This window comes from Bombyx mandarina, chromosome 17 (genome assembly GCF_030267445.1).
Source record: "Bombyx mandarina strain Sakado chromosome 17, ASM3026744v2".
Taxonomy (NCBI): domain Eukaryota; kingdom Metazoa; phylum Arthropoda; class Insecta; order Lepidoptera; family Bombycidae; genus Bombyx; species Bombyx mandarina.
Genome location: NC_143223.1, coordinates 7,362,959 through 7,390,141, shown reverse-complemented (window position 1 = coordinate 7,390,141; position 27,183 = coordinate 7,362,959). Strand labels below are relative to the sequence as shown.

At 38.4% G+C, this 27,183-nt stretch overlaps 3 protein-coding genes across 5 annotated transcripts in view; 2 read left to right on the top strand and 1 right to left on the bottom strand.

The window, feature by feature from the left end:
* Nucleotides 1-1,019, top strand: part of LOC114253200 (dopaminechrome tautomerase) — a 6,191-nt gene extending 5,172 nt beyond the window's left edge. Inside the window, exon 4 of the mRNA XM_028187983.2 lies at nucleotides 49-1,019. Coding sequence (XP_028043784.2) covers nucleotides 49-944 — 896 coding nt within the window. The 3' untranslated portion in view covers nucleotides 945-1,019. The remainder of the gene's footprint in view (nucleotides 1-48) is intronic.
* On the bottom strand, nucleotides 837-14,230 carry LOC114253203 (uncharacterized). Of its 2 annotated transcripts, none has more exons than XM_028187985.2 (5): nucleotides 14,101-14,230; nucleotides 10,821-10,967; nucleotides 10,279-10,475; nucleotides 2,316-2,474; nucleotides 837-1,944 (listed from the first exon to the last, which is right to left on the bottom strand). In XM_028187985.2, exons 2-5 carry the CDS (start codon nucleotides 10,956-10,958, stop codon nucleotides 1,029-1,031), a joined length of 1,410 nt encoding a protein of 469 aa, XP_028043786.2. In that variant the 5' UTR covers nucleotides 10,959-10,967; nucleotides 14,101-14,230; the 3' UTR covers nucleotides 837-1,028. The 2 variants fall into 2 exon arrangements, with proteins under 2 accessions (XP_028043786.2, XP_089590627.1); XM_089734501.1 differs by lacking the exon at nucleotides 14,101-14,230 and adding an exon at nucleotides 13,338-13,649.
* LOC114253204 (uncharacterized) lies at nucleotides 14,136-27,183 on the top strand. 2 transcript variants are annotated; one of them, XM_028187987.2, is made up of 5 exons: nucleotides 14,136-14,326; nucleotides 23,442-23,675; nucleotides 24,279-24,355; nucleotides 25,001-25,160; nucleotides 26,208-27,183. In XM_028187987.2, the coding sequence occupies exons 2-5, from the start codon at nucleotides 23,489-23,491 to the stop codon at nucleotides 26,306-26,308; spliced, it is 525 nt and encodes a 174-aa protein (XP_028043788.1). In that variant the 5' UTR covers nucleotides 14,136-14,326; nucleotides 23,442-23,488; the 3' UTR covers nucleotides 26,309-27,183. The 2 variants fall into 2 exon arrangements, with proteins under 2 accessions (XP_028043788.1, XP_028043789.1); XM_028187988.2 differs by lacking the exon at nucleotides 14,136-14,326 and adding an exon at nucleotides 14,374-14,489.

Here is a 27,183-nt window from a genome sequence, read left to right as displayed (position 1 = left end):
ATATAAATTGTGTAATGTTAAGCACTGACATCCTTTTTTTTCTTTCAGTAAATTGTACTGGATTTACCTCGATTTTCCGTATGAGCGTGGACCATTGCGGCATTATGTGGGTTTTAGACTCCGGTCAAGTCGAGGCTTTTGAAACACCGCGTCAATTATGCCCGCCGACATTATTTGCCATAGATCTAGAGACCGACACTGTAGTTGCAAAATATCCAATACCGAGTGAATTCGTTCTTCAAAATTCCTTAATCACAAACCTCATTGTAGACTCTCGTGATGCGCGGTGTAGAGATTTACATGTGTACATTGCAGACGCTTGGCGTTTTGGTTTAATTGTGTTCAGAGATTCCGACGCAGCTTTTTGGAGATTCAGCCACTACAGCTTTTACCCTGAGCCGTTACTTTCCAATTATACGTTACACGGGTTAAATTATCAATGGTCTGATGGATTATTCGGTATGTCGCTGGGCAAGTACCATTTAGGTGATCGCCCACTGTACTACCACTCGATGTCCGGCTCTCTTGAGTTCACAGTAGCAACATCTGTCATACGTGATCCATCTCGAGTTGATAATGCTGTAAGCGAATTTACACTTCTTGGCGAAAGTCGAGGAGGTGATGGTCAAGTATCAGCCGCAGCTGTCGACCGCAACGGTGTCATGTTCTTTAACCTCATTTCCAGAGATTCTATTGGTTGTTGGGACACCCGCAAGCCTTATACTAATGATAATCTAGCTATAGTGGCACAAAACAATAGAACAATGATATTCCCTAACGATTTACGAATGGATCATGAGGTGCCTCAATTAGCTTGGGTAATAACGAACAGATTGCCATTTTATCAGTTTAATTTAATAGATCCACTTGATTACAATTATAGAGTTATATATTTCGACCCTGCGGAAGTCGTAGAAAAAACAGTATGCAAGCAATACATTTGAAAAACAATTTACTCATAACTTTAAATTTGTTGTTACGCTGTTTTTAATTATTAGGCCTATTAAATTGTAAGAAAAGTTTGTATTTTATTTTGAATTATTTAAAGATACTATGCTAGGTGTTTCATCTTTTTTATCGACATCGTTTGCATCATCCACTTCGGTATCTTGAGTTTCTGTTAATCTTACATCATTGGATTTCTTAGCAACCACCTTAAGATTACCAACTGACTCTGTTGATTGATCACTATTCCTGATTGTTTCTTCATTCGTCTCTATAGGAATATCGATGCTGCGTATTCTACATAATTTATGGCAGCATTTTGGTTTTTCTTGTGTTACTGTCAGAGCTCTATCGATTCGCTGCGTGCTAATATTATTTTCGTAAGAATATTGTTTTGGACTAAAACTTTGTTCCATCGTATCAAAACTATCAAAGGTTTCCAAATTTGAACGTTTACATTCGCTGTTGTTGGAACTAGACACAAGGGCGCTATTAAGATTCTGAGTATTGTGTGGAGTTTGATCATGTAATTGTTTTTTCATGAATATCTTCGGGTATTCTTTTAAGTAAGAAGCTGTACTGCCTTTAATACTTCCTAAATATGAAGAATTATCCATAATATCAGTTGTAATGGCTGCACAATGTAAAGCATCTTGTCTATATGAAAAATTTGATGTCTTTAATATAAGACTTTGAGAATTCATAGAATCTGTGCCTTCCTTTTTTAAGTAATCACTAACCCGTAAAGACATTAAAACGAATTGTTCGAGTATACGATCTGTATCTCGGGGTATTACGATTTCATTTATACACCAATCTTCATATGAACCTGCATCGGATAATCTCTTTGATGTCTCCAATTGACCTTGTATAACGTTAATAATTTTGTCATTACTGTCAGCTATACTGGTATCTGTGGAATGGACCATACGCGATATGTGTTCATTTCTTTGAATGAAACCGATTTCATCGTTTGATGATACAGTTTGTTCCCCATAACTGTTAAATAAATATATTAATGCATGTATAAATATATCAATTTGAGAAATAAATTAGTAGAAAATCGTTTTGTCTAATATTTAGATGATTAGTTTAGCGGCACCACTGCAATCTTGGTACGGTTCTTGAACCGGAGTCAAATTGAGAATTATGGAAAAAAAAATAAGTAATAAAATTTAAATGAAAAATTACAATACTACGTTATTGCTAGAATATGAGCTTGTGATTTAAATAATTATCGAAACTTCAGAAATACCAAGAAATACTTCTTAGTGAAAAAGCATTCACTGTTGTCTTAGGTGCAAAACTAAAGCTTAAAAGCTACAAAACCAAATTACGTTTTGTCATTAAATTAAATAATCGGAACTCACAAATTTGTCAATAATTTCCTACGTAACTGCTCTTCCCCCTGGAGAGACTTAGTGCGACGTCGCCTTATAGCAAGTTCGAGTCCATAATCACAATGAGAAGCTGGTACTATAGTAGGAAACGTTTTAAAGGCTGCAACTACTTTCAAAGCGTTGTAATAGCTGAAAATTTTTTTTTATCTTAAATATTGCCTCTATGATACTTATAAAATGCTTTAAGCTAATTAATAATTGTCTTCTACAGCAGAACCTTGCATTTTTACAGCACACGAGCTTGTAATCACGATTTCATACGTGAGTTATTGTAAAATATGCACATAATTTGTGTTTTTTTTATTATGTTAGACGTGTTAAATAGTTGACCCGATATTAGGCTATCCATACTTAATATTATAAATGCGAAAGTAGCTCTGTCTGTCTGTCGCGCTTTCACGCCAAAACTACTGAACGGATTTAAATGAAGTTTGGTTCTAAATTTCTATCTAACAGATAGTCTAGTGCCTGAAAAAGGACATAGGCTACATTTAAATGCGAAAAAAGGTTTGCAAAGGGTTTAAAGGGGGGAAGAAAAGTTGTATGGAAGTATCATCATTTTTAGAGCTAAAAACTCGAAACTTATTTTTTAGGCTGTAGATTCGATATAAATAAATATGACATTAAGCTTACACATCAGAATAACAAAATAAAAAATCCCGTAACAGCATATATCTATATTTTATTTGTAAGCCATTATCGCCAAAAAAGTGGATCATTATTATAAGAAGAGGAAAGATTAGATTTTTGTGTGTTATTCTTTTTTTATTGTGTTTGTTACGGTCAGGACCAGATTTTTATAAAAAACTCCTACGTGATCAGGATTCGGGAAGTAGTCAGCGGCGGCAACGATAGGGCTAACGATATCATGACGCATAGCCTTATCGAAATACCGTTCCGACGCTGACTTCATGTGTTTGCGGATTGATTCGAGGCCGTGTAGGCCGTGTCGGTCACCGTGTAGGTCGACTTTCTTCACTAACCACGGAATTCCGACGGTTAACCTGCAAAAGCGGGATTGTAGGTATTGGAAGGTGTCTATGTGTGTGCCAGCCGCATGAGCGAACACCACACTCGCATAAGTCATGACGAGCCTTATGTAAATTTTGTAAAGTGTCACCTTGTTCCGAAGGGATATTTTACTTGGCTTACAAATCATAGGGTAAAGTCTGCCGAGAACAAAGCGGCGCGGTCACGGACTAATTATATATGAGGGCAGAATATCATCGAATCATCCAAGGGGAGGTACCTGACATTCTTGTCCCAAGGTATGGATCGCCAAAGAGGGTAAGTGGGGGTGTGAAATTCCTACACCTAATGCAGGAGCAGATACGGGTTGAGTTCCCCCTTTGAAAGAGCACCGCTGTGCTGTTTGCTAGATTGATGTCTATGCGCCAACAACCCACCTTGGGATATGTGGTCTAAGTCTTAGTTGTACAGCATAGCGGTTGTCCTAGCTGGAATAGCCACTGAGGCTAAAAAAAGCGGCTATCTCAACCCTTTAAACGTGAACGAAAAATGCTTCGCGGCATAAATGTTTAGGATGGTTGTATCTACCGATGCCAGCTTACAAATGCGCTCAACCATCTGTATTTAAGCAAATACGATCCCGTCATGACTTATGCGAGTGTGGTGTTCGCTCACGCGGCCCGCACACACATAGACACCCTCCAATCCCTACAATCCCGCTTTTGCAGGTTAGCCGTTGGAGCTCCGTGGTTCGTGAGGAACGTTGACCTACACGACGACCTGGGCCTCGAATCAGTCCAGAAATACATGAAGTCAGCGTCGGAACGGTACTTCGATAAGGCTATGCGTCATGATAATCGCCTTATCGTTGCCGCCGCTGACTACTCCCCGAATCCTGATCATGCAGGAGCCAGTCACCGTCGACGCTCTAGACACGTCCTTACAGATCCATCAGATCCAATAACCTTTGCATTAGACGTCTTCACCGGTAACACTAGGAGTAGGCTTAGGAACCCCGGTAACCGTACTCGTCGAAATCGACAAAGAGGTCGACGTGCAACCTAACCCATGCATCAGCCCGCTGAGTTTCTCGCCGGATCTTCTCAGTGGGTCGCGATTCCGATCCATTCCGATAGAGGCACCCGTCACGTGCGGACGTGCTCATCGACCACTCGATTGCCCGGCCTTTGTTCGCCCGGCTTTTGTTAGCCTGGCCATTGTTCGCGCGGCCTGTGTTCGTGGTACATCTGCCGACCAAGTGTTTTTTCTGGAAGTTTTTAATTGTTTTGTTTCCTTTTGTTATTTCTGTGTTCGTGGTACATCTGCCGACAAACTGTCTTCCTGGAAGTGTTTAATTGTTTTGTTTCTTTTTGTTATTTCCGTTTTGTTGTGTTTTTTTCTTTGTCCTGTAGTAATCGTGCCGCATCGCCACCTGTGTTCAATAGAACCGCTCAGGTCCGAGAAGTTGGGGCCTCGCCGCAAGGCGAGTGTTTTCTAAGACCCAGGGTAGCCCCACCTGGGCACGTAGCCATCATGGACGCTGTATTTGCGGAATTTCTCCGGCTTCGCTACCCAAAGCTCACTTCCGAGTTTCAGGCCTTCAAGGCCGATCACACCGCGAGCCCTCTCGTGGACTCCGCCGAGCTCGCTGCTCCTGCGTCGCCTGTACCTGCGTGCAAAGCTTCTGCATCGAGCACCGCAGCCTCCGTCGTGCCTGCCGTTCCCGCGTCGCCTATACTGGCGAGTAAAACTGCTGCGTCGTCCGCCGTGGTCACCGTTCCAGCAGCGCGATCATCCGCGGCCTCCGTCGCACCCTCCAAAACACCTACTCGTAGGTCACCTGCGCCCGCCTCCTCGTCCTCCGACTCTGACTCGGAGATGGAGGTCGACCTCGCCCCCGCCTCATCGACGGATGGATTCACCCTGGTGCAAAAGGGTAAGAAGCGTGCCGCGGAGTCTCGAGCTCCCGCGGCCGCTAAAATTAGCAAAGCCGCGAACGCGTCGCGCCCCCGCCCTCAGACTCCCGTTGCGCCTCCAGCCCGTGCCACTTCGTCGCCGCGTCCGGTGGCACAAAATAAAACCCAGACCCCTCCCCCGGTAATCCTTCAAGAGAAGGCAGCTTGGGAACGAGTTTCCCTGGCCCTTAAGGCCAAAAATATCAATTTCACGAATGCCCGTAACCTCGCAAACGGCATTCAAATTAAGGTTCGAACACCCGACGACCATAGGGCCCTCTCTTCTTACCTCCGTAAGGAGCGTATAAGTTTCCACACGTATACGCTCCAGGAGGAGCGCGAACTCCGTGCCGTTATACGTGGCATCCCTAAAGAGTTGGATGCCGAGCTCGTTAAGGCCGACCTTCTCGAACAAGGCCTACCGGTTAACTCCGTACACCGCATGCATACAGGCCGCGGAAGGGAGCCATATAATATGGTTCTCGTCGCCCTCCAGCCTACCCCCGAGGGTAAGAAAATATTCAACATCCGAACGGTCTGTAGCCTTTCCGGAATCGCAGTCGAAACCCCACACAAGAAAGGCACACCTAGCCAGTGCCATAACTGCCAATTATACGGGCATTCTTCCCGTAACTGTCACGCGCGCCCCCGATGCGTCAAGTGCTTAGGCGATCACGCCACGGCCCTATGCACTCGCGATCAAAAAACCGCGACGGAACCGCCTAGCTGCGTCCTGTGTCGAACACAGGGTCACCCCGCAAATTACCGCGGATGCCCCCGAGCCCCTAAAATAAATCGACGCGTCGCCCGCCAAAACCGCCTCCGAGCTTCCGGCCCAGACATCAAAGCCTCGGCACCCTCTGTGTCGCAGGCTAAGCCAGCGCTCGTTCCGGCGCCGGTGCCCAGTGTCTCGGCCTGGGCGAAACCGCTGCCGTACACGAACACGGCTACAACTCCCTCCTCCGCAATTCGTCCCGCCCCCGCGACTCGTCCCTCTCCCGCGACTTGCCCTCCGACTGCGTCCGACAATCTCGCTTTAGCGATCGACTTCTTTCAGTCGATCAACTTTGAGCGCGTTAACGCTTTGGGCGACGCCATTCGCGCTGCCTCCACTGCACAACACTTTATCGCCGTTGTGCAAGAATACGCCGACGTATACGCGTCATTAAATACGTACGTCCTCCCCTCACTTCGCCGGTAATCAATGGCGTATATAAGTAGAATAAAGCCCCTATCCGTAACGATAGGATTTTTTAACGCTTACGGTCTCGCAAATCAACGTGATCAGGTTTCTGACTTTTTACGTGACCATCAAATTGATATCTTTTTAGCGCAGGAGACCCTACTTAAGCCCGCGCGCCGTGACCCTAAAATCGCGAACTATAACATGGTCAGGAACGACAGGCTCTCTGCTCGTGGTGGTGGTACCGTCATTTACTATAGAAGAGCCCTGCATTGCGTTCCGCTCGATCCTCCCGCGCTCGCTAATATCGAAGCATCAGTGTGCCGAATCTCACTGACGGGACACGCGCCGATCGTTATCGCGTCCGTTTATCTTCCACCGGATAAGATCGTTCTAAGCAGTGATATCGAGGCGCTGCTCGGCATGGGGAGCTCTGTCATTCTGGCGGGCGACCTAAATTGTAAACACATCAGGTGGAACTCACACACTACAACCCCGAATGGCAGGCGGCTTGACGCGTTAGTCGATGATCTCGCCTTCGATATCGTCGCTCCGCTAACCCCGACTCACTACCCGCTAAATATCGCGCATCGCCCGGATATACTCGACATAGCGTTATTAAAAAACGTAACTCTGCGCTTACACTCGATCGAAGTAGTTTCAGAGTTAGATTCAGACCACCGTCCCGTCGTTATGAAGCTCGGTCGCGCTCCCGATTCCGTTCCCGTCACGAGGACTGTGGTGGATTGGCACACGCTGGGCACCAGCCTGGCTGAATCTGATCCACCATCGCTCCCGTTTAGCCCGGACTCTACCCCGTCTCCTCAGGATACCGCTGAAGCCATAGACATCTTAACGTCACACATCACCTCGACATTAGATAGGTCATCGAAACAAGTTGTAGCGGAGGACTTCCTTCACCGCTTCAAATTGTCCGACGATATTAGGGAACTCCTTAGAGCTAAGAACGCCTCGATACGCGCCTACGACAGGTATCCTACCGCGGAAAATCGAATTCGAATGCGTGCCCTACAACGCGACGTAAAGTCTCGCATCGCCGAAGTCCGAGATGCCAGATGGTCTGATTTCTTAGAAAGACTCGCGCCCTCTCAAAGGTCTTACTACCGCTTAGCTCGTACTCTCAAATCGGATACGGTAGTAACTATGCCCCCCCTCGTAGGCCCCTCAGGCCGACTCGCGGCGTTCGATGATGATGAAAAAGCAGAGCTGCTGGCCGATACATTGAAAACCCAGTGCACGCCCAGCACTCAATCCGTGGACCCTGTTCATGTAGAATTAGTAGACAGTGAGGTAGAACGCAGAGTCTCCTTGCCACCCTCGGACGCGTTACCACCCGTCACCCCGATGGAAGTTAAAGACTTGATCAAAGACCTACGTCCCCGCAAGGCTCCCGGTTCCGACGGTATATCCAACCGCGTTATTAAACTTCTACCCGTCCAACTCATCGTGATGTTGGCATCTATTTTCAATGCCGCTATGGCGAACTGTATCTTTCCCGCGGTGTGGAAAGAAGCGGACGTTATCGGCATACATAAACCCGGTAAACCAAAAAATCATCCGACGAGCTACCGCCCAATTAGCCTCCTCATGTCTTTAGGCAAACTGTATGAGCGTCTGCTCTACAAACGCCTCAGAGACTTCGTCTCATCCAAGGGCATTCTCATCGATGAACAATTCGGATTCCGTACAAATCACTCATGCGTTCAACAGGTGTACCGCCTCACGGAGCACATTCTTGTGGGGCTTAATCGACCAAAACCGTTATACACGGGAGCTCTCTTCTTCGACGTCGCAAAAGCGTTCGACAAAGTCTGGCACAACGGTTTGATTTTCAAACTATTCAACATGGGCGTGCCGGATAGTCTCGTGCTCATCATACGGGACTTCTTGTCGAACCGCTCTTTTCGATATCGAGTCGAGGGAACCCGCTCCTCCCCACGACCTCTCACAGCTGGAGTCCCGCAAGGCTCTGTCCTTTCACCCCTCCTATTTAGCTTATTCGTTAACGATATTTCCCGGTCGCCGCCGACCCATTTAGCTTTATTCGCCGACGACACGACTGTTTACTATTCCAGTAGAAACAAGTCCCTAATCGCGAAGAAGCTTCAGAGCGCAGCCCTAGCCCTAGGACAGTGGTTCCGAAAATGGCGCATAGACATCAACCCAGCGAAAAGTACTGCGGTGCTATTTCAGAGGGGAAACTCCACACGGATTTCCTCCCGTATTAGGAGGAGGAATCTCACACCCCCGATTACTCTCTTTAGTCAATCCATACCCTGGGCCAGGAAGGTCAAGTACCTGGGCGTTACCCTGGATGCATCGATGACATTCCGCCCGCATATAAAATCAGTCCGTGACCGTGCCGCGTTTATTCTCGGTAGACTCTACCCCATGATCTGTAAGCGGAGTAAAATGTCCCTTCGGAAAAAGGTGACACTTTACAAAACTTGCATAAGGCCCGTCATGACTTACGCGAGTGTGGTGTTCGCTCACGCGGCCCGCACACACATAGACACCCTTCAATCTCTACAATCCCGCTTTTGCAGGTTAGCCGTCGGAGCTCCGTGGTTCGTGAGGAACGTTGACCTACACGACGACCTGGGCCTCGAATCTATCCAGAAATACATGAAGTCAGCGTCGGAACGGTACTTCGATAAGGCTATGCGTCATGATAATCGCCTTATCGTAGCCGCCGCTGACTACTCCCCGAATCCTGATCATGCAGGAGCCAGTCACCGTCGACGCCCTAGACACGTCCTTACGGATCCCTCAGATCCAATAACGTTTGCACTAGACGCCTTCAGCTCTAGGAGCAGGCTTAGGGACCTCGGTAACCGTAGTCGTCGAACTCGACAAAGAGTTCGCCGTGCAACCTAACCCATGAATCAGCTCGCTGAGTTTCTCGCCGGATCTTCTCAGCGGGTCGCGATTCCGATCCGGTAGTAGATTCATTCGCGAAGCAGCTACTCTTGAGTTGTTAGGTCTCCTTCGGAGGCGCTCGGGTAGCTGTTAGCAAATCCCACCCCTCCTGGCTGAGCCTTTGCTCGCCCACCTGTCCTGGTGAAACTGGAAAGGCCTCCGGGCCACCAGTAATCCTTCAATCATAAAAAAAAAAAAAAAAAAAAAAAAAAAAAAAGATTCCGATCCGGTAGTAGATTCATTCGCGAAGCAATTGCTCTTAAGTTGTTAGGTCTCCTTCGGAGGCGCTCGGATAGTTGTTAGCAAATCCCACCCCTCCTGGCTGAGCCTTTGCTCGCCCACATGTCCTGGTGAAACTGGAAAGGCCTCCGGGCCACCAGGAGTATCAATCATAAAAAAAAAGAAGCAAATACGATATTATTCCTTCATCGTGATTCTAGCGGCGGAGGACCGGTCATTGTGGCGAACCTTGGAGGGGCCCTATGTCCAGCAGTGGACTTCTGTGTATTAATGGTCATGATTCCCTCATATCGGAAGTCAATCATGACGATTTATTAGGTACGTATTAGATTAGAAATTTGCGGGTTTGAAACACAGGCATAGTGGCATCATTCGTTACAAGTACACCGGGCGTGTACAGTATCTTTTATTATTTTTATCTCGATACCTAGATAGAAATTTTAGCCAAATGCTTGCGAGACCAATTTTCAGCAACTGTAGAGATTAGAGTGCTCTAACACAAACGAAAATAGTTTTTTTTTTTAAGAATTTGTCACCTACGTTATTACTAGATAAATTATAGACGTATGTATATATGATATATGTAAATATAGTATAATACTAGTTTAAATAATCCCCAATAGGTGACCAAAACAGGAAAGCTTACCTTAAAGTAATCGCCCACATATAAAAACTCGGCGTTATCGAAGCAAATTTGACTATGACGAATTTTACACAAGGCGACCTCGCTGCGCCCAGCAACACGCAAGTTCCGAGGCCCAAAGCTAGGCTCGTTAGTTCGCAGAGCAGCTTCCTTATAGCGGCGACCAGAAGCCATGGCAAAACAAGAGCCGGTCTTTCTTCCTAATAAATTCGATATACAATTAATTTGAACTTATCTATACTAATATATAAATCTACAGTGATTTTTACGGATGTTCCGTTATAAATACTGAACCATGCATCCGATTGACTTGAAACTTGGTATCCATGTAGAAAATACATGTACTTAATGGATAGGCTAATATTTATATGAGTGTTGGACTCCCTAATGATAATGACAATAAATAATAATGTTAATTTTATAGGCGCAGCGAAGCGGGCGAGTACGTCTAGTCACTTCATATTTTGTGTCATGAACTTCTTTGATTGATTTATAATTTAGACCGATAATCGAAATTAAATGATTATTAATAAAAGTAAAATTACCAAAAACACTGGGTACAGTAGAACGATATACGTTGCAAGATAGACGTATACTGTAAAGCACTGGACTAGCATTACTCCAGAAATCATGGTACGCAATACTCCCTGCACCGATGTTGACAGCTCATCCGGCATCGACATCTGCCATACCTGTTTTGAGCATATGATAATCAATTATGTAATATAGCCGCTGGAAATTAGGCGTTTGGATTAGAATGCTGAGGTCTGGTAGAGCTTTTTTTTATTGGTTAAGATCAGTAGATGACCTCACAGTCCATTTAATTTTGGGCAGATACCTAAGAATGACACAACGTGACTTAATTATGTTTTATTACGATTTATGGCTGTGTGTGTGTGTGTAACATAATTTTGTAGTTTTTTAATCGCACAATAACTGAAAAATATACATTAACTAACAAAAGAAATTAGTAAAAATAGAGACTGCCTATATAATATATAATTAAGAAGACCTATATAATTAAGAAGAATCAGGTTCGAATATAATTTTTATTTTTTACTTAAACTAATGAAAGAGCTCACGACCCTCTTGGTGTTAAGCGGTTATTGGAGCCTACAGACATCATAATGTCACAATGTGAATACCAACACCCACTTTGAGACATGAGTTCTATGTCATATCAATCAATTGTATAGCAGCTACGCATATTTTAATATAAATTATGCTGATTTGTTTTTATTACACTATGTAATCCCTTCATCGTAGAAAGCATTCGTAAACATAAATTAATTACGTACGATTAGAAAAATTGGTATATTCCTGCGAGATTTGAGCACTGGCGATGTAATTGAATCATTCAAAAGTAATACATTACTAGGCGTCTTATCCTTGAGGCCACAACGACTTCATTGGAAAAAAAAGAAAAAGTCACATAATGTGACCATCAAACAAAGTAAAAGGGACGGACCAATGAAATACGTAAGACCTGCGAATGCCTTCAGAACTTGGACGAAAGATTCATACCCGATCCTGTGGACCGATTGGTAAACAGTCGACATCGCTCTAAACACGTCATTACGGATCCTCCCGATCCGTTAACGGTGCTTTTAGGTACCTCAAGCCCCGGTCACCGTCCTCGCCGAACCTGTCGCTTGCGACGAAGGGCTCGATTAACCCATAGACACAACCCACTGAGTTTCTCGCCTGATCTTCTCAGTGGGTCGCGTTTCCGGTCCGGTGGTAGGTTTTGCGAAGCACTGCTAGCTTTTGCTAGGGCCAGTGTTAGCAACACTCCCGGTTTGGGATCACCTACTAGTTCGGTGAATCTAGAATAGCCCCTCAAGAATAGGTAGGAGAAAAAAAAAAGAAAGATTGTGTCAAACTTTGGGAACCTCTGAAAACTATTTAAATCTGGAATAGTACAGTTACTGTTATTGTTGACATTCGCTTGACAGTTCCTGCCATTACCTAACAATTAATCAAAAGGAACAATGATGAGTTCATATCGTTTGGGTTCATGGTCTTGTCGGTTTTATTTGCAAGAGTGTAATAACTGTAGATTAATTCAGCTGAGACTTCGATCTTGATCTCTATGTAGGGGCAACACATTATAGTGTTTGTGGATTCCAGTAACTGCTTTTACTTCGCCCGGTGAATATAATATGACACCTCGAAGTCTTTAGAATAGGTAGGAAAAAACTGCTTATGATTATAATAATATATGCAATGAACTCATCTCTCTATCAAAGCTAAACCGATTATCTTTTCGATTATTTTTAATAAAATTATTAAAGACGTTTTATCCGACGTCTTGCCATTGTCAAAACGAGTTTTGCGATTAGCAATTTTTAAAATCAATCCTAAAGAATTTTAATAGAACCAGCGAAAAGGTAATAAACATAAGGATCAAAATATACAAGTTCCGGAAACCGGTTCAAGATTGCCCAATGTTTTAAAATTAAGTGTTACTATTTTATTTTATTTTACGATCACTTCTCTTCAAACATAACAAATATACTGAAATATACGTTATATTTACATATAATATATGTTATATGTCATTAGAAATTGAATTTTGGAACCTATTCACAACTCTCTTTTTTTATTTTATTTTTGCTTAGATGGGTGGACAGCTCACCTGGTGATAAGTAGTTATCGGAGCCCATATACATCTACAAGCTAAATGCCGCCACCCACCTTGATATATGAGATCTAAGTCTCAGCGTTTACAGTATAACGGCTGCCCCGCCCTTCAGACCGAAACACATTACTGCTTCACAGCAGAAATAGGCAGGGTGGTGGTACCTACCCGTGCGGACTCACAAGAGGTCCTACCATCAGTAAAATTCATTATAAAAAGTTATACCATTATGCGCAGTGCTACCAGTCCTTGACTTCTGAAATTAATTTGATCTCAACAACTAATACGTAACTACATAATATTTTGTAAAGAAAATTTGTTCTAATTTTTAATAATTGTACCATATCATGTGTTTACGTAATATGTGTTAAATGTAGTCGTATTAATACGTGAAATGAATAAGTGATGAGCTTTAAGAAACCTGTTTTAGGTTGGCGTTGACTTTAAATAGTGTGGCATCAAAGATATTTCGTATTAGGCCCAGCAGCGTCCACAAGCAGACTTCGGATTGTAAACTCATACCTAAATACGATAGCAAGTTCATACTATCAGTTTTTGTAGCAACCAAATGTGTTTGATGAAGTTTTTATTTTATTTTTATATTACATGTTCATGGTTTGAATGACATTTGTATTGTGAAACGTCACCTTTGATATTACGAATGACAATTAATGTCGGCCACTACAAGCAAATTTCAAAAAGAAGTTTCGTAAAAATTTTATTATTCATGGTTGTGCCTAGGCGAGCACAATTTGATTTTTGATAATGCAAAAATTAGCCTAAACATAAAGTAATTGCAACTGGTGGTAGGACCTCTTGTGAGTTCGCACGGGTAGGTACCACCGCCCCACCTATTTCTGCCGTGAAGCAGTAATGCGTTTTGGTTTGAAGGGTGGGGCAGCCGTTGTGACTATACTGAGATCTTAGAACTTATATTTCAAGGTGTGTGGTGCATTTACGTTGTAGATATCTATGGGCTTCAGTAACCACTTAACACCAGGTGGGCTGTGAGCTCGTCCACACATCTAAGCAATAAAAAAAAAGAAAAAAAGAAACAATATTATTACATATTGTAAAACTATAGCTACACCAAAAATAATTTTGAAAATTTCAAATTTCGCTTAGTATTTCAAATAATGTGACGTAAATTGTTATGAAATAAAGAGTTAAGGTTAAGACCGTACCCGATTAGCGGTGGCATCATCATGATGCGTCAGTCATAGCAGCGCGCTCCTACGCTATACCGCGACTACAGCAGACGATCTTCAACACCCGGCCGGATCTATCGCGTGTATATATTACTGTGTACACACGACATTCAGAACTGAACTGTGTAACCTATTGATTGTGAACAAGATAAATTGAACTTATAAACAAGTGCTTAGTGTTGTAATTTAAACGCCGGTAAAGGTAATTAATAACATTACTTGTTTTATTAGAGTTAAGCGAATCAAAGAAATGTTTCGCGCGTTCTTTAGCATCAGTAGTGAGACCTTGATTTGATCTTAGAAGAATATATTTTTGGATTGTACCAATTGCGTACCTTACCTTGAACTATTTTTCGTTGTGAATCGTAAGTTATTTTAATACATTTAAACGAAATATTTTTATTTGCCATGAAAATTTAACAACGCATATCCTTCAGAAAAATCCATTGAAGTTTTCAAACAGTAAACACTTCTGTTCGGAAATTATATATACAAGTAAAACACGAGAAATCTACTCTCCCTGTATACACACAGTATTTTGTTTTTATTAATCAAACGAATGGTATTATTCATGTATTCATAGACAGTGTTCACATTTTTAGCTGTCGCGTGTCGAAGGCAAAGTCAGTGATAGATATTGGTGTACTTCTGTATTTGTAATAACAATAGACTAAAAATCGTTTAAGTAGTTTAAAAACTAAATAACACGCTTTAATAGCAAGCCGAACTAAAAATTCTAAGTAATCTTTTCACTGTCTGGCTACCACCTTCTGGATGTTAATCGAAATAAATTAAGGTATTGTCATCGGCCTTTGACACCTGTGCATTCAAGTGAATCGAAAACTGGTGAAAACTACGTTCAAAGATTATGTTACACATTCATAACAACCCATAATATGTACGTCAAGCCAACAAAAGCGTGATAATAATGCAAATGAATAAAAACATCTACAATAATGTGTGACTAAAGATCAAGGTTTAAAAAAATATTTTATGTCGAAACGCTTTCACAATAACTTCTTTATATGTCTTTAATAAATTTCATAATGTATTAAACATTAGGAATGCAAAGTCGTAACTATGATAACAATGTACTGCACTACTTCGGACGCTAGTTTTTACAGATAAAAGTAATGCAGTAACATAATTACAAATAATTATAATGCATTAGACGTTGTACATTTCTTGTAAAAATATTTTTTTGTTCGTGTCTTTTTAAATTAATAATTTATATGTACTGCATGATGTGCAAGTCAAATCAAATCAAAAAAATTTTATTCAACATAAATGAAAGTACATACTTGTTGAACGTCAAAAGAACTACCGCCAATTCACAAGAACTAGCCTCCGTCCTGAGAAGAATTGGCAAGAAACTCAGCGGGCATGTCTTTTTTTTTTTACATATAAAATTATTATTTATTTATTTTTTAATATTAGATTTTTTTTAAATATGAATTTTTTACACTGAGTATTATAACGTAACAATTACTACAATATTGAAATGCCTGGAGCGAGCAACTCATTCCCACTTTGTGCAATCTTCTAGTAGACGTAACAAGTAATATAGTTGCTTGAAACGTTTTTATCTATAAAAACTTTATGTACATAATACATTTAGAATTTAAAAGGTAAGATAACGCAGAAGTTCCAACAGATTCAGTTTATTACTCTGCAGCAAATTAAAGAAATCGTTTTCCCACACATTCTCGTGTTTTGGTGTAGGTTTTTGTCACTGATTGAATGTTACGATACACGTATGGACGCTTCCACCGTTATTTAATTATTGGTGCATAACTTTTGCTCTTAATGAATGCGCATAATTAGTGCCACATTCATTGAGATTATTGTAGTTGAAAAACTGTTAACATACATTGAAATCGTACCCGCTCAAAACTATCTGATATCTACCTATCATATAACTACTAAACTACATAATAGTAATAATGAATTTCCTTAATCAATTACGATCTACAAACACACAATTACCCCATATTCGTCTAAAAACTTATTCTATAATATAATTATGGAAATATGTAATAAAATACCAAAATGTAATAAAAGTTAGATAAAGTACCGAAATATTGGTACTGACTATTTAGATATTGAATAATTTAAAGAACTATATACGGAAGCACGTGTAACAACACAAACCAAGCGGAATTCCACAGTGATATCGGGCCCACGCTGAATAGGTACACCGTCAAACTATTTTTGTTAACGTTCAAAGATGTTATGTTTTGATATGATGCAGTCATCTTTTTATTTGTATCTCGACTAGCGATAAGTTTTACAATATTTTGACACTGAAACGATTTGTCTTGTTTTTACTTACAAACATATAGAAGTAAATAAAATAGGTAGGTTTCATTAAGCATGCTTGCCGAATACATTTTATATTAATAGCATTCATATAAAATTGGGAGTTAAACTGTTTCCTAAAACGGGCAGCACGTGAAGTTCTGTAAGTACAGCTGTAGATCGCGGATGCTGTTTGTACAGATGCACCTTAGTAAATATAGTTCATATTTCCTTAGAGCGTACCAACTTTATACATTTTACAACAAAACTTGTAACGTTTTTAAATTTTTGTAACTTTTTTACCAAATTTCTATTCTGTCGATGATTATTGGAATTACAACAAAAATAAATCTGTATCCAAAATGAAACAGATAAAACTGAGGACACATTCTTAAACCGACTACACTAGACGTATTGTATGAAGTTAATCATTTTTGTCCCTCCTACTATTTAATTCATCAAATTAATTTTGATTTTAACTTAACTTTACTATTATTTTTACTTAATTTAATCTAAAATATCTATACGTTGTTTGAACGACGAATTCATTTACGAGTTACACACTGACAATGTTAGTAATTTTCATAAGCCATCTGGATATTTAATTTATTATATTTGAACATAAAAGTACCGGTCCGGAAACTGCAATAAAATAAACATATATCTCTACCTTAATTAGGTTAGCCACGGTTTTGTTTTTCTACACTACCTACAGCACTACCTGTTTGTCTAAGTCTATTAGTTGTCTTACCGAAAAAGGCATGAATGTTACATTCATTTTACAAACGTGAGGACACGTCTGCATTCCCAACCGTCCATAAACAGACATCAAAGTATGGTGGTAGTTCTACGTGCCTTTTTGTAGAACAAGCAATAGAAATCACCGATTTATTGAACTTTCTACATTTCACGTTATAATGCTTTTCTAATTACTAATTCATTTTATTTGTTATTATATTTTATGATATCGAAGAAAAAAAAGAACGCCGCTTGATGGTAAATGATTTTGATTTTTTCAACGTCACTATCCTATAAAACTGTAATTTATTCTAACTGTAGATAATTTATAAACTGTATCAAATAGACATAGGCCAAATCATATCTTATCACAGTACCTACACGGTATAACGTTAATTACATGAGTACAATTATTTGATATATAACATACGATACGAAATCGAACAGTGACCTGGTTTCGAAATAGGCCCGCCGTTCTGTTCGCATCCCATTAACAAATTGATTTATGTAATTAACAGATATGTGGAGCGAACCACGAAACGCACAAAGAAAGTGATTCATGCTTTCAGGTGAACCCATTAAAGGTGTTAATGTCATAAAGTTTGTGTGCAACTAACTCCAGCGATGAGTCTTACACGCCAGACATGGAAGCAGTGTTTATTTTTCCATATTTGGTTACGATCTTAGAAACAATAACAGTTTATACTTATTAAATTTGTTGATAAATTAAGGAATATTTAATGGGAAATTTGACCGAGCTAAAAATAATAATATATTCTCTGCACGTAACTATAGTTACAAAATTATGCTACGTAAAATTTCTTATTCTGCCAACGTAGATTTCGAATCCCTAAATCAGATCAAAATATTGCCCGCCATGATCCTTCTGAAATTCAAGGGCAATCCAGTCATCCCAATGGATATTAAATTACTCAATGTTTTGAAGAATTCTGCTTTACTCAGACGTTTCGGTCAATGAGTCAACAGTTGCAAGGTACTGTTGAATTACACATCGCAGTATTCCCGACGCTGATGATGTCAGAACAGAATATTATATAAATTATAAAATAATCAAACCTTTAACATCGATAGAAGCTTATGCCATACTGTACATAAACTTTGTTAAACATTTATACCAGGGCCTCTGCAAGATTTTACATCATTTTAGTAGAACCTTGGCCGATAACTGAAAATATATCAATGAACGATATTCGTAATGCACCGCTATGTTCAAAATATATTTGGCTGAAAGAAAAAACACCTACGTGGTTATGATATTTATATGACATTAAATAGAGAGAAATTGAAACGAGAGCCATGAACATGGAACAGTTTTTGACAAACAAACGTTATGTAGTGTAACAAGTTCCTGAATCATGATCTTTAATGTGGATTAAAATAAGCAATGAACCAATTAATAGTCGCTGACCTTGATTGTTCGCCTTAACACGCGTCGAGGTCTGTGACCATAAATAGTTCGTTCGAGTTATTGACTATTTCAGAGAAGTCTTGTTTTCGTGGTAGATTTGACGAAATCGCATTGTGGTCTCATCGAACAATGTCTTGGAAAATTAATAAACTATGATTTTAAGCTAAATAAGAATGATGTAATTTTTATGTTTTTTTTTTTTCAAAGTTAATAACTTTTCATGACAAAGACCACATTAATACTTATTAACTAGGTATGTTTTGTTAACTGTAAATATACAGCATCACCACGCAACATGATGACGTCAGGCTACCTTCTGCGGACACAACGCGCGTACGCCGACCTTCTCAATTCTTATTACGACGAGGTTAACTCTCCGAAGTTGTCTGTAACTAAAAACCCTCATGACATTCTTTGTATGATTCTGGCATTCCAACTTTTATCACACAGCGATGTGAATTTTAGGGCAGTTCCGTTCTTGCTTGTATACATTTTTGTGTTCTACATTCTTAAGATAACTATTAGGCACTAGAAACAACATGCATACGGTATTATGTATTGTCGAAATAGTAATATGATTCTGTCGTTCGTAACTGTTGGTTTTTCAAGGCCTTTCGCTGAATATTTTACTATACTGGTTTTATCAAAGTACCTACATATTATTGTATTACGTTCTCATACGGTTCTGTAGTTTTAGCGAATGCAATACGAGTAGTTGAACGTCACTGTAGTTCACGAACAAATCGAATCTTTGTTTAGCGGGCTAAAAATATTTTTCTTATTAAAACATATATGTAATTTCTTTTACGGAAATCGAGCCATCGTTCACAGTGCAATAAAAGGTAAACATTGGCCTCGTTATCTGATTTGCTCAATTACAAATATACAACATTTAAATCTTGAGATGTTATTGTGAAGTATGGGATAAACAACGACGCAATTAAAGTAATACATCTGGGAACGAGCGTGGGCTTACAAGATACGATTAAATGATCGGATCAATTACACAACATGCAAGATGTACTACTATTCAGATAAATAGGGTCATATAATGATTAGTGAGTGTGGACAGATGAGTCGCATGGATTCAGTTAAAATTAGATTAATTTTAATGAATATTGTTAATATAATATACCATCTATTATCTACTAGCTTCCCTTACGATTAAAATTTCACTAGTACAGTTCAATGCCGCAATGTACATGATTTTGGAATGTCAATGGCGTTGTTGTTACGAACAATCCTATCCCTGACAGCCGTGAGTGCTCCTTTTATCATGTTTTTCTCAGAATTTTAACTAACAGCCGTGACGAAGGTATCGGGTACCACAAAACTACGTACTTGTATTGTTTAATAGCAGCAGCTGCAATGTTTGGGTTTTAAGTTGTAAATGCTTTGCAATTGTAAAATTCAGTTATCGCGTTACATGCTACAATTGTTACATAATTTATTTCAATGTCATTGTCTATTGACACGTTATTGGATGTATGTGCCATAATACTTCAATCATTTTATACAGTTCTAGTGCAAATTTTATGATGTCGATCACATCTCGGGTTTAGGCATTTAATAACTTTAATTATATAGAACTCTATAACAGTATTCAGTGTCACGAAAAAAATAATTAAAAAGTCTCAAAGTCTTATATGCTAAAATTCCTAAGATATTAGCAGCCAATCGAGAAAAAATAGGAATACGTCACATTTAAAAATTCAAAAGTTTTCAAGAGAATTAGTTCGTGCGTTCCTATGTGTAGCTTAAGAAGCGTGTTTGAAATTCATCTTAAAACCTGTTGGATACTACGTTAAATTAGAAGAAATTTCAGCCTTTTCACAAAATGCAAAATAATCGCAATCGAACACTTTATTTGTACATATAAATGTAGCTTTATTTTTAATAAGGCATTGTAATCCAAGCAAAAATCAGCTGAAGCGCAAGATATCGAAAAGAGTCCACCGGGTGGCATTTGAATTCCGTTGCTAAATCCAGAGCTTTGTAAACCTTCATTGCGGAAACACGAACAATTATATTATTATATGACTGGGCCACTATGTTCCGTTTAACTCAGTGTCGTAGTCACTGTACTGTAACTATACTGTATATACTGTAAAGGTAGGTGGCGGCATTTACGTTGTAGATGTATATGGGCTCCGGTAACCACTTAACTCCAGGTCGGCTGTGAGCTCGTCCACCCACCTATGAAATAAAAAAAATAAAAAAAGCTACTGGAGCGATTTTTCAACCAAATAATTTGCAATAATTAACACATTCATTTAGATCTGCCCGGCAACGCCATTTATATTCTAGTGTATGTTTAGAGGCAAATGGGCTTGGGCACAGCGTCATTCGAAGTTAAGCGTTCTAAAAAAAACTATTACACAATATCAATTTCACAACCACACAGACTCGACCAAATTACGAGTCGGCAAACGCTAGACATTTTTTTTAATATCAAACGCATCAAACGTTTGTTTTCGATTTGAGTGCGGATTTTTTATTTCTCAAAATAATGCTACAGCCACTAAAATACTAGTTCATGCTATTATAATGCTGCTATTATTTAGATTAGGGCCACAAATGCACAGAAAAACATATTACATCTTTTTTTTTTTTAAACATGATGTATGTACAAATAAAAGTGTTAGGTCAAAAGGTTATCGATTCCATGTTTCGTATCGATTTTCGTTTCGATGTTATAAGGTGCACAAACTTTTTTTACCACATTAACACTCCGCCTTTGATTTAACTTTAATATGTTTTGCGTTGGATATATCCGTTACAGAAGCTGCTGAAACTTCTGAAAGACCATTACGTTTCACTAACCCGTAGTATTACTGATTTTGTATAGGTAATATATTTGCGGGACACAATAATGAACAGATAATTACAATTAGTTATACGTTTACTACACGTTGAGCTTTTCAAAAAACCTTGCAGTTGAGTGGGTTGGTACCACGGAATAAATAAATAAGGTACCTTATTTATCTATTTCGTGGTTGGTACTTAGGTAGTCTTTGTTTTTGTAATAGAGTGCAAATGTCTAGGTGTGCCCTTTTACCAAGATACATAGGCGAGGCATGAGGCTTTCGTAATGAAGTATAGTGAATAGAAAATTGGGTCAGGCCAATGTCATCATGAGAGTGGGAGGGTTATCTTATTTCCTGCTCTAATTACAATAGGTACCGACCGATTACTGACCTACTTGAAGATTTACGTAAAATATCCAGCATTCGTTCTGATAACTCTTTTTACTTTTATCTATTAAAATTTATGATGGTTTCAATTTATGAAGCCTATTTATTTACAAAATAAGTCATGTTGCACGTGACCGCTTTTTAAATAATATCGTTAATTATTATACGCATTCATACATATATTTAAAATAAATACACACATTTAACCTTACGGTACGTTACGGGTAATACAAAATTAAAAAATAATCTTTAGCATATTTTTGAAAGATATGAGTTTTTTTAAATTAGGCTCTAATAAACCAAATAGTTTCGTTCTATAGAAACTAGACTTACTGAATTACCGCCAAGTGAAACTTACATACAATCTAAGTACGTATACAGCTAAAACAAAGTGACGAAAATAACTGTGTCAAGAAATAATGAACGATAACAGCCCCAGTCGTCACATTATGGTTTGTCTTGACGCTAAAACTAGAGCCGGAAAGTGGTATTGCGTTGCGTTGCAACATAGTCGGTGCATGTTTGTAAACAGCTGAAAAGAGGGCTCTTTCACATATCAACATTTGTAAAGAATATTAAGGGAAAAGATTATCTTCGTAATTTAACCTCTAGTATAATAAAATTACTAACTTGCTTCCTTATTGAAGTTTTTTTTTTAGATTCCTAAATATGTATCGAAAACCATTTTTTATAAATAGTATTAATGCCACTAAAGAAATAAACCAATGTATTCGTAGTAAATCAAATTATAGACTTTCCAATGACACAAAAACATGTTTTTCACCGCATATATCGTTCACACAATGATTTCTTTTATGTATTTTATGTAAAAAGAATTCAAAAACAAAATTTAGAATCACAATAATGATTTTGATTTGTAATTTTGATCACATTTACCAGCAGCTACCAACTTGACGTCCACTCTCTTTAGGAATAGTAGGCTCACTTTCGTATGTTTACAGACTAGAATTGGTCATAAGAGGTAGGGTAAATGCCAAGTTAGTTTGAGTAGACCTCACAATGATAGGACCTATTGTGAGACCCGTATGGGTTGATACCACTTTCTTTGCACAGTTATGTTTGGCACAGCTATTACATACTATACTATTAGAGCAGGAAATAAGATAACCCTCCCACTCTCATGATGACATTGGCCTGACCCAATTTTATATAGCCTATTCCTGCCGTGAAGCAGTAATGCGTTTCGGTTTGAAGGGTGGGGCAGCCGTTGTAACTATACTGAGACCTAGAACTTATATCTCAAGGTGGGTGGCGCATTTACGTTGTAGATGTCTATGGGCTCCAGTAACCACTTTACACCAGGTGGGCTGTGAGCTCGTCTACCCATCTAAGCAATAAAAAAAAAAAACAATAGTTGAAACTTAGACCTCAGGTCTGAAGGTAGGTGGCAGGTTGTGAGGCACAGGCTTCATTGGCGGCTTAACAAACGAATGAGCTTTGAACTCGCACCACCAAGCCAATAAAAGTAAGGTGACGATATTAAAAAGATAAAAGATGTAGAATGTTGTATTTAGAATTATCTTGATGGCCGCCTTTTCCCAATTTATGGTATTTTCACAACAATCTCCTGAAAACTTACTTATCGGGTAATTGGCACTATTACATTGATATTAATATAAATTATATTTTTTTTCCAGAAATTATGAGATATATTATCTGAGCCGAAAAATTATCTCAGAACAAAATGAAGCGTCTTCAGAAATGCTGCTGCTGTGCTTCTACTCGGACCGGGTCCCTGATCACTGCTATCCTCGGCATCATACTTTCGATAGCCACAATCATATTGATATGGACGGTCAAGAAACACACAGTCTCATTCAGCACATTTATCTTTGACAAGGAATTCGACAAGAAGCTTTCAGACTTAGACAGTACGTTATATTCTTTTGTTTTTAATTATTACTAGGGCTTGCCGAGTAGGTATTCGAAACTGAGACCTCCTGATTGATTTTGTACATGTTACATTACCTTTTCTCTTTTGTTTGTTCGAATTTGGGCAGTAAATTCCTCTAAGGATGTGGTCAAAAGCGTCAGTAGCCTAATTGGACGCCCAGTGTATTCGTAGCGAGTAACGTGACTATTGCAGGTTCAAAATTATCTTAGTACTATTTTCTAATGACATATCAATTAAAGAAGTCAGGACGAGGAGGCATATTAATGCAATAACATCATAATATAAAAATCTAACCCGAAAAATAGTATCTGGTGCTTTAGTACCGTAACTACCTAATCTTTGAGAACTTTATTATTTGAGAACCGAAACCGAAATGTAAGCAAATGACTGTCAAACGTAACACACAGACTTACCTAGTGAGAGCTCCATAGACTCTTAAACTATATTAAACTTTTTCAATAAATCTTAGATTCTTTATATTATACCTACTGTGTGAAATCATAATTCGTTTTAGATCAATATATAAAACAAATTTTCATCAAAAGGTGTGTTAAAATTGTTTTACATCTCTTTGTTTCAGTTCCAAGGATAATTTTAACAATAAATTTATGTTTCACCATCTTGATTTGCACACTTTTGATCGTCGCTATAAACAAGGTAAAAGAATGTTCTTAAATTTTAGATTTTTTAAATCATTAAATTCTAATTTTCAACTCTGATTTCACGCATCAAGAAGTCTTTTTCGGTAAGCAAAAATTATCACTTAATACTAACTTCTTCAAAGTACAAAGTACTTCTTTTAATTTTCTTATACATACAAAACGAAACAAACGACCTGTTTTAAAATTTAATAATAGATGGATCTAAAACGACATATCTGTATTTTTAATTCGCTTTTATTAGCTTCAGACGTATACGGAATCTTTGAACATGATTTTGACCCCTTTCAAAACGTCGGATTAACTCGAAATTTGGTATACTTATTAATGAATATACTTATTAAATTGAAATTCAACTAAAAAGGAAAAATAAATAATACATAGTTTAAAAACACTAACAAAATACGCTTTTATAGAAAAGGCAATTAAAAAATAATAAATAAATTTTAATAAATTTTAATTAAAAACAGTGTAAGAAAAAATGATTTTATTGTAAAAAAATCGTAGGGTGCATGGTATCAGTAGTTATAAATATTTTATGAACAGATATGAGTAGAAGGGTTATTTTCATAATATCCTGAAATTTTGTTAGTTTTTTTAAACTATTATTTATTTGTAATGTTAATATGACTTCAATTTTCAGCGTCGGTCATGGTTGATGCTGCCGTGGGTGGTGCTGGGTATCGTTTTGGCAATCGGCTTGCTGATCAGTATCCTTCACACATCTATTACCTATTACCTCGATGAACACGATCACGTCATAGAAGCCACCGTCATACTTGTAGGAGGAATCCTATATTTATGTAAGTCAAAATCAAAGAGAAGAGAGCTCGAACTGTATTCGATTAAAATACAAAATATTCGATTCAATTACTTACAATAACCTTCATCACCCGCACTTATAGGTTCACAGCGAAGAGCACAATGAAATTTTACTTAGTTTACGTCATAATTTGATTTTTGATTTGTAAAATGTTAAAAGGTGCAGTCGTTAAACTCTTGTAGTCTGCCATACGATATGACTGGATAAATGCAGAAGCAATATGAAAGTCGTCGCCTAAATAAAAAGTAGCCTGGTGTCATTTTTCAATTAAAATCCAGGAAAATATCTATCTAAGAATTCTCAATCAACTTTCCCTATACCTACTTAAAATAACATCGCGAAATAAAAATCAAACAAGTAAATTTTGTTAAAATTTGGGTTATTGCTATATATCTATCATTAGATCTATTAAGAACTAAAGCTGAAGATAATTCAAGAAAATATATCTTTTACCCGAAAAAATTTTTGACGCATCAAATCGTTTGAAACTACTTTAAATAAAAAAGAGAAGATTTTCTTATCTCAGTGTCCGATTTTTATTTGTTTGAAACTAAAACGCATCAATAACATTCGCATTCCGTTCCGGTGGTAGATTCAGAGAAGAACTGCTCTTGCTACGGTAAACGTTAGTTAAAGTCTCTCAGGACGAGCCCCGCGAGCTCGTTTAGCCGTCAGATGAAACCAAAATAGCCTTGAGGCTACTCGTAATTAGGTAGGAAAAAAAGCAAAGATAACCTCAATGTTGTCATGAAAAATTTGACCCTTTCGTGAAAAATATTTCGAGGTTCATCATTCAGTCATTACGGAGACGCTCTTACCAGTGCACATACCTACAAACGGATAAATATTGTGATACAGTTGAGAACACGTGTTCACCTAGTATCTACCTAATAGTTGCCGGAGCGATTGCACCGACCTAATTACCTATGTATTTACTTATATTAAATACGTATTATAAATATAGACAAAATAATTATCTAACCGTTTTTAATTTAATAATTATTCCCGAATATTTCTCTGTCAACAGGCTTATATCTCTACCTTTGGGCAGTTGTATTCAGCCATTACTTGGACGTGCGTGACGAAGAAGAACGTGGCCGATACCGCAAAGCCCCTTACAGAAGATAATTTTTAAGCATTCAACGCCCCCGTAAGGGATTTTTTCTTATGCTATGGGTCCCAAAAAAGTACACCTTTAAGACAAGAACGAAAACAGCCAGACACTGGAAACCATATACATATATTTTTAATAAAACTTTTACCGTGATGGTGGTACTATTCATCATGGGACCAATTTAGCGCCTATTAAAATCACCATAGGAAATAACGAAAACTCAATCTAATCTTTTCAAAATATATTTTAATGAAAAAATAGCAACGCTTCTTTAGTTTTCTGCAGAATATTTTGCATTAATATCTAAATGTTATTTTTAATCTTTTACGTTAGCGGCCAATTGTAAGAGCCATATTAATTTATTTATATTTCCAAGTTTCGCAATTCGTTGTTACTCTATCACAGAGCAAACTGAACGGATTTGAATGAAATTGCGTTAAGACTTGAAGTGCGCCGGGTATGCTACAATGAAAATGAATGTGCTTTCTGATTTGTGGTTTTCTATACCAATTGATCTACAAATCGACTGGTAATGTATGAATCAGAGGCAAGCAACTGTTATATTTTGGAAAAATGCGACATGTTTCATCAAATATAAAGCGGGTGAAACCGCAGGATACATACATAGTAGGTACATCTAGTAACGATTAAATCAACTTTGACAGAAGTTGACCATTAAAAGAATTATTATAATTTCGACATTAGTATTTATTTTTTAAGTAGCAGGTATGTTTTGACTTGTGTGTAAATAGATAATTATTTTGACTTATTCGATTGTGTAATCGTTAGAATCAAAAATAATTTATAAATTTTATATAATTAACTTATTTCGCAGGCAAAGTATGCCTTAATATTTAACAATTTTGTTTAATAAAATACTTTTATGAAA

What these genes read in the sequence shown, in the direction of transcription:
- LOC114253203 (XM_089734501.1), bottom strand. Translation starts at nt 13,460, where the DNA reads ATGAACTTGCTATCGTATTTAGGTATGAGTTTACAATCCGAAGTCTGC. An exon ending in TACTGTACCCAGTGTTTTTG is followed by an intron (nt 10,476 to 10,820) that starts GTAATTTTACTT and finishes CGAATTTATTAG; the next exon opens with GAAGAAAGACCGGCTCTTGT. An exon ending in ATGTGGGCGATTACTTTAAG is followed by an intron (nt 2,475 to 10,278) that starts GTAAGCTTTCCT and finishes AAAAATTTTCAG; the next exon opens with CTATTACAACGCTTTGAAAG.
- LOC114253204 (XM_028187987.2), top strand. Translation starts at nt 23,489, where the DNA reads ATGAAGCGTCTTCAGAAATGCTGCTGCTGTGCTTCTACTCGGACCGGG. An exon ending in GAAGCTTTCAGACTTAGACA is followed by an intron (nt 23,676 to 24,278) that starts GTACGTTATATT and finishes TCTTTGTTTCAG; the next exon opens with TTCCAAGGATAATTTTAACA. An exon ending in TGATCGTCGCTATAAACAAG is followed by an intron (nt 24,356 to 25,000) that starts GTAAAAGAATGT and finishes TTCAATTTTCAG; the next exon opens with CGTCGGTCATGGTTGATGCT.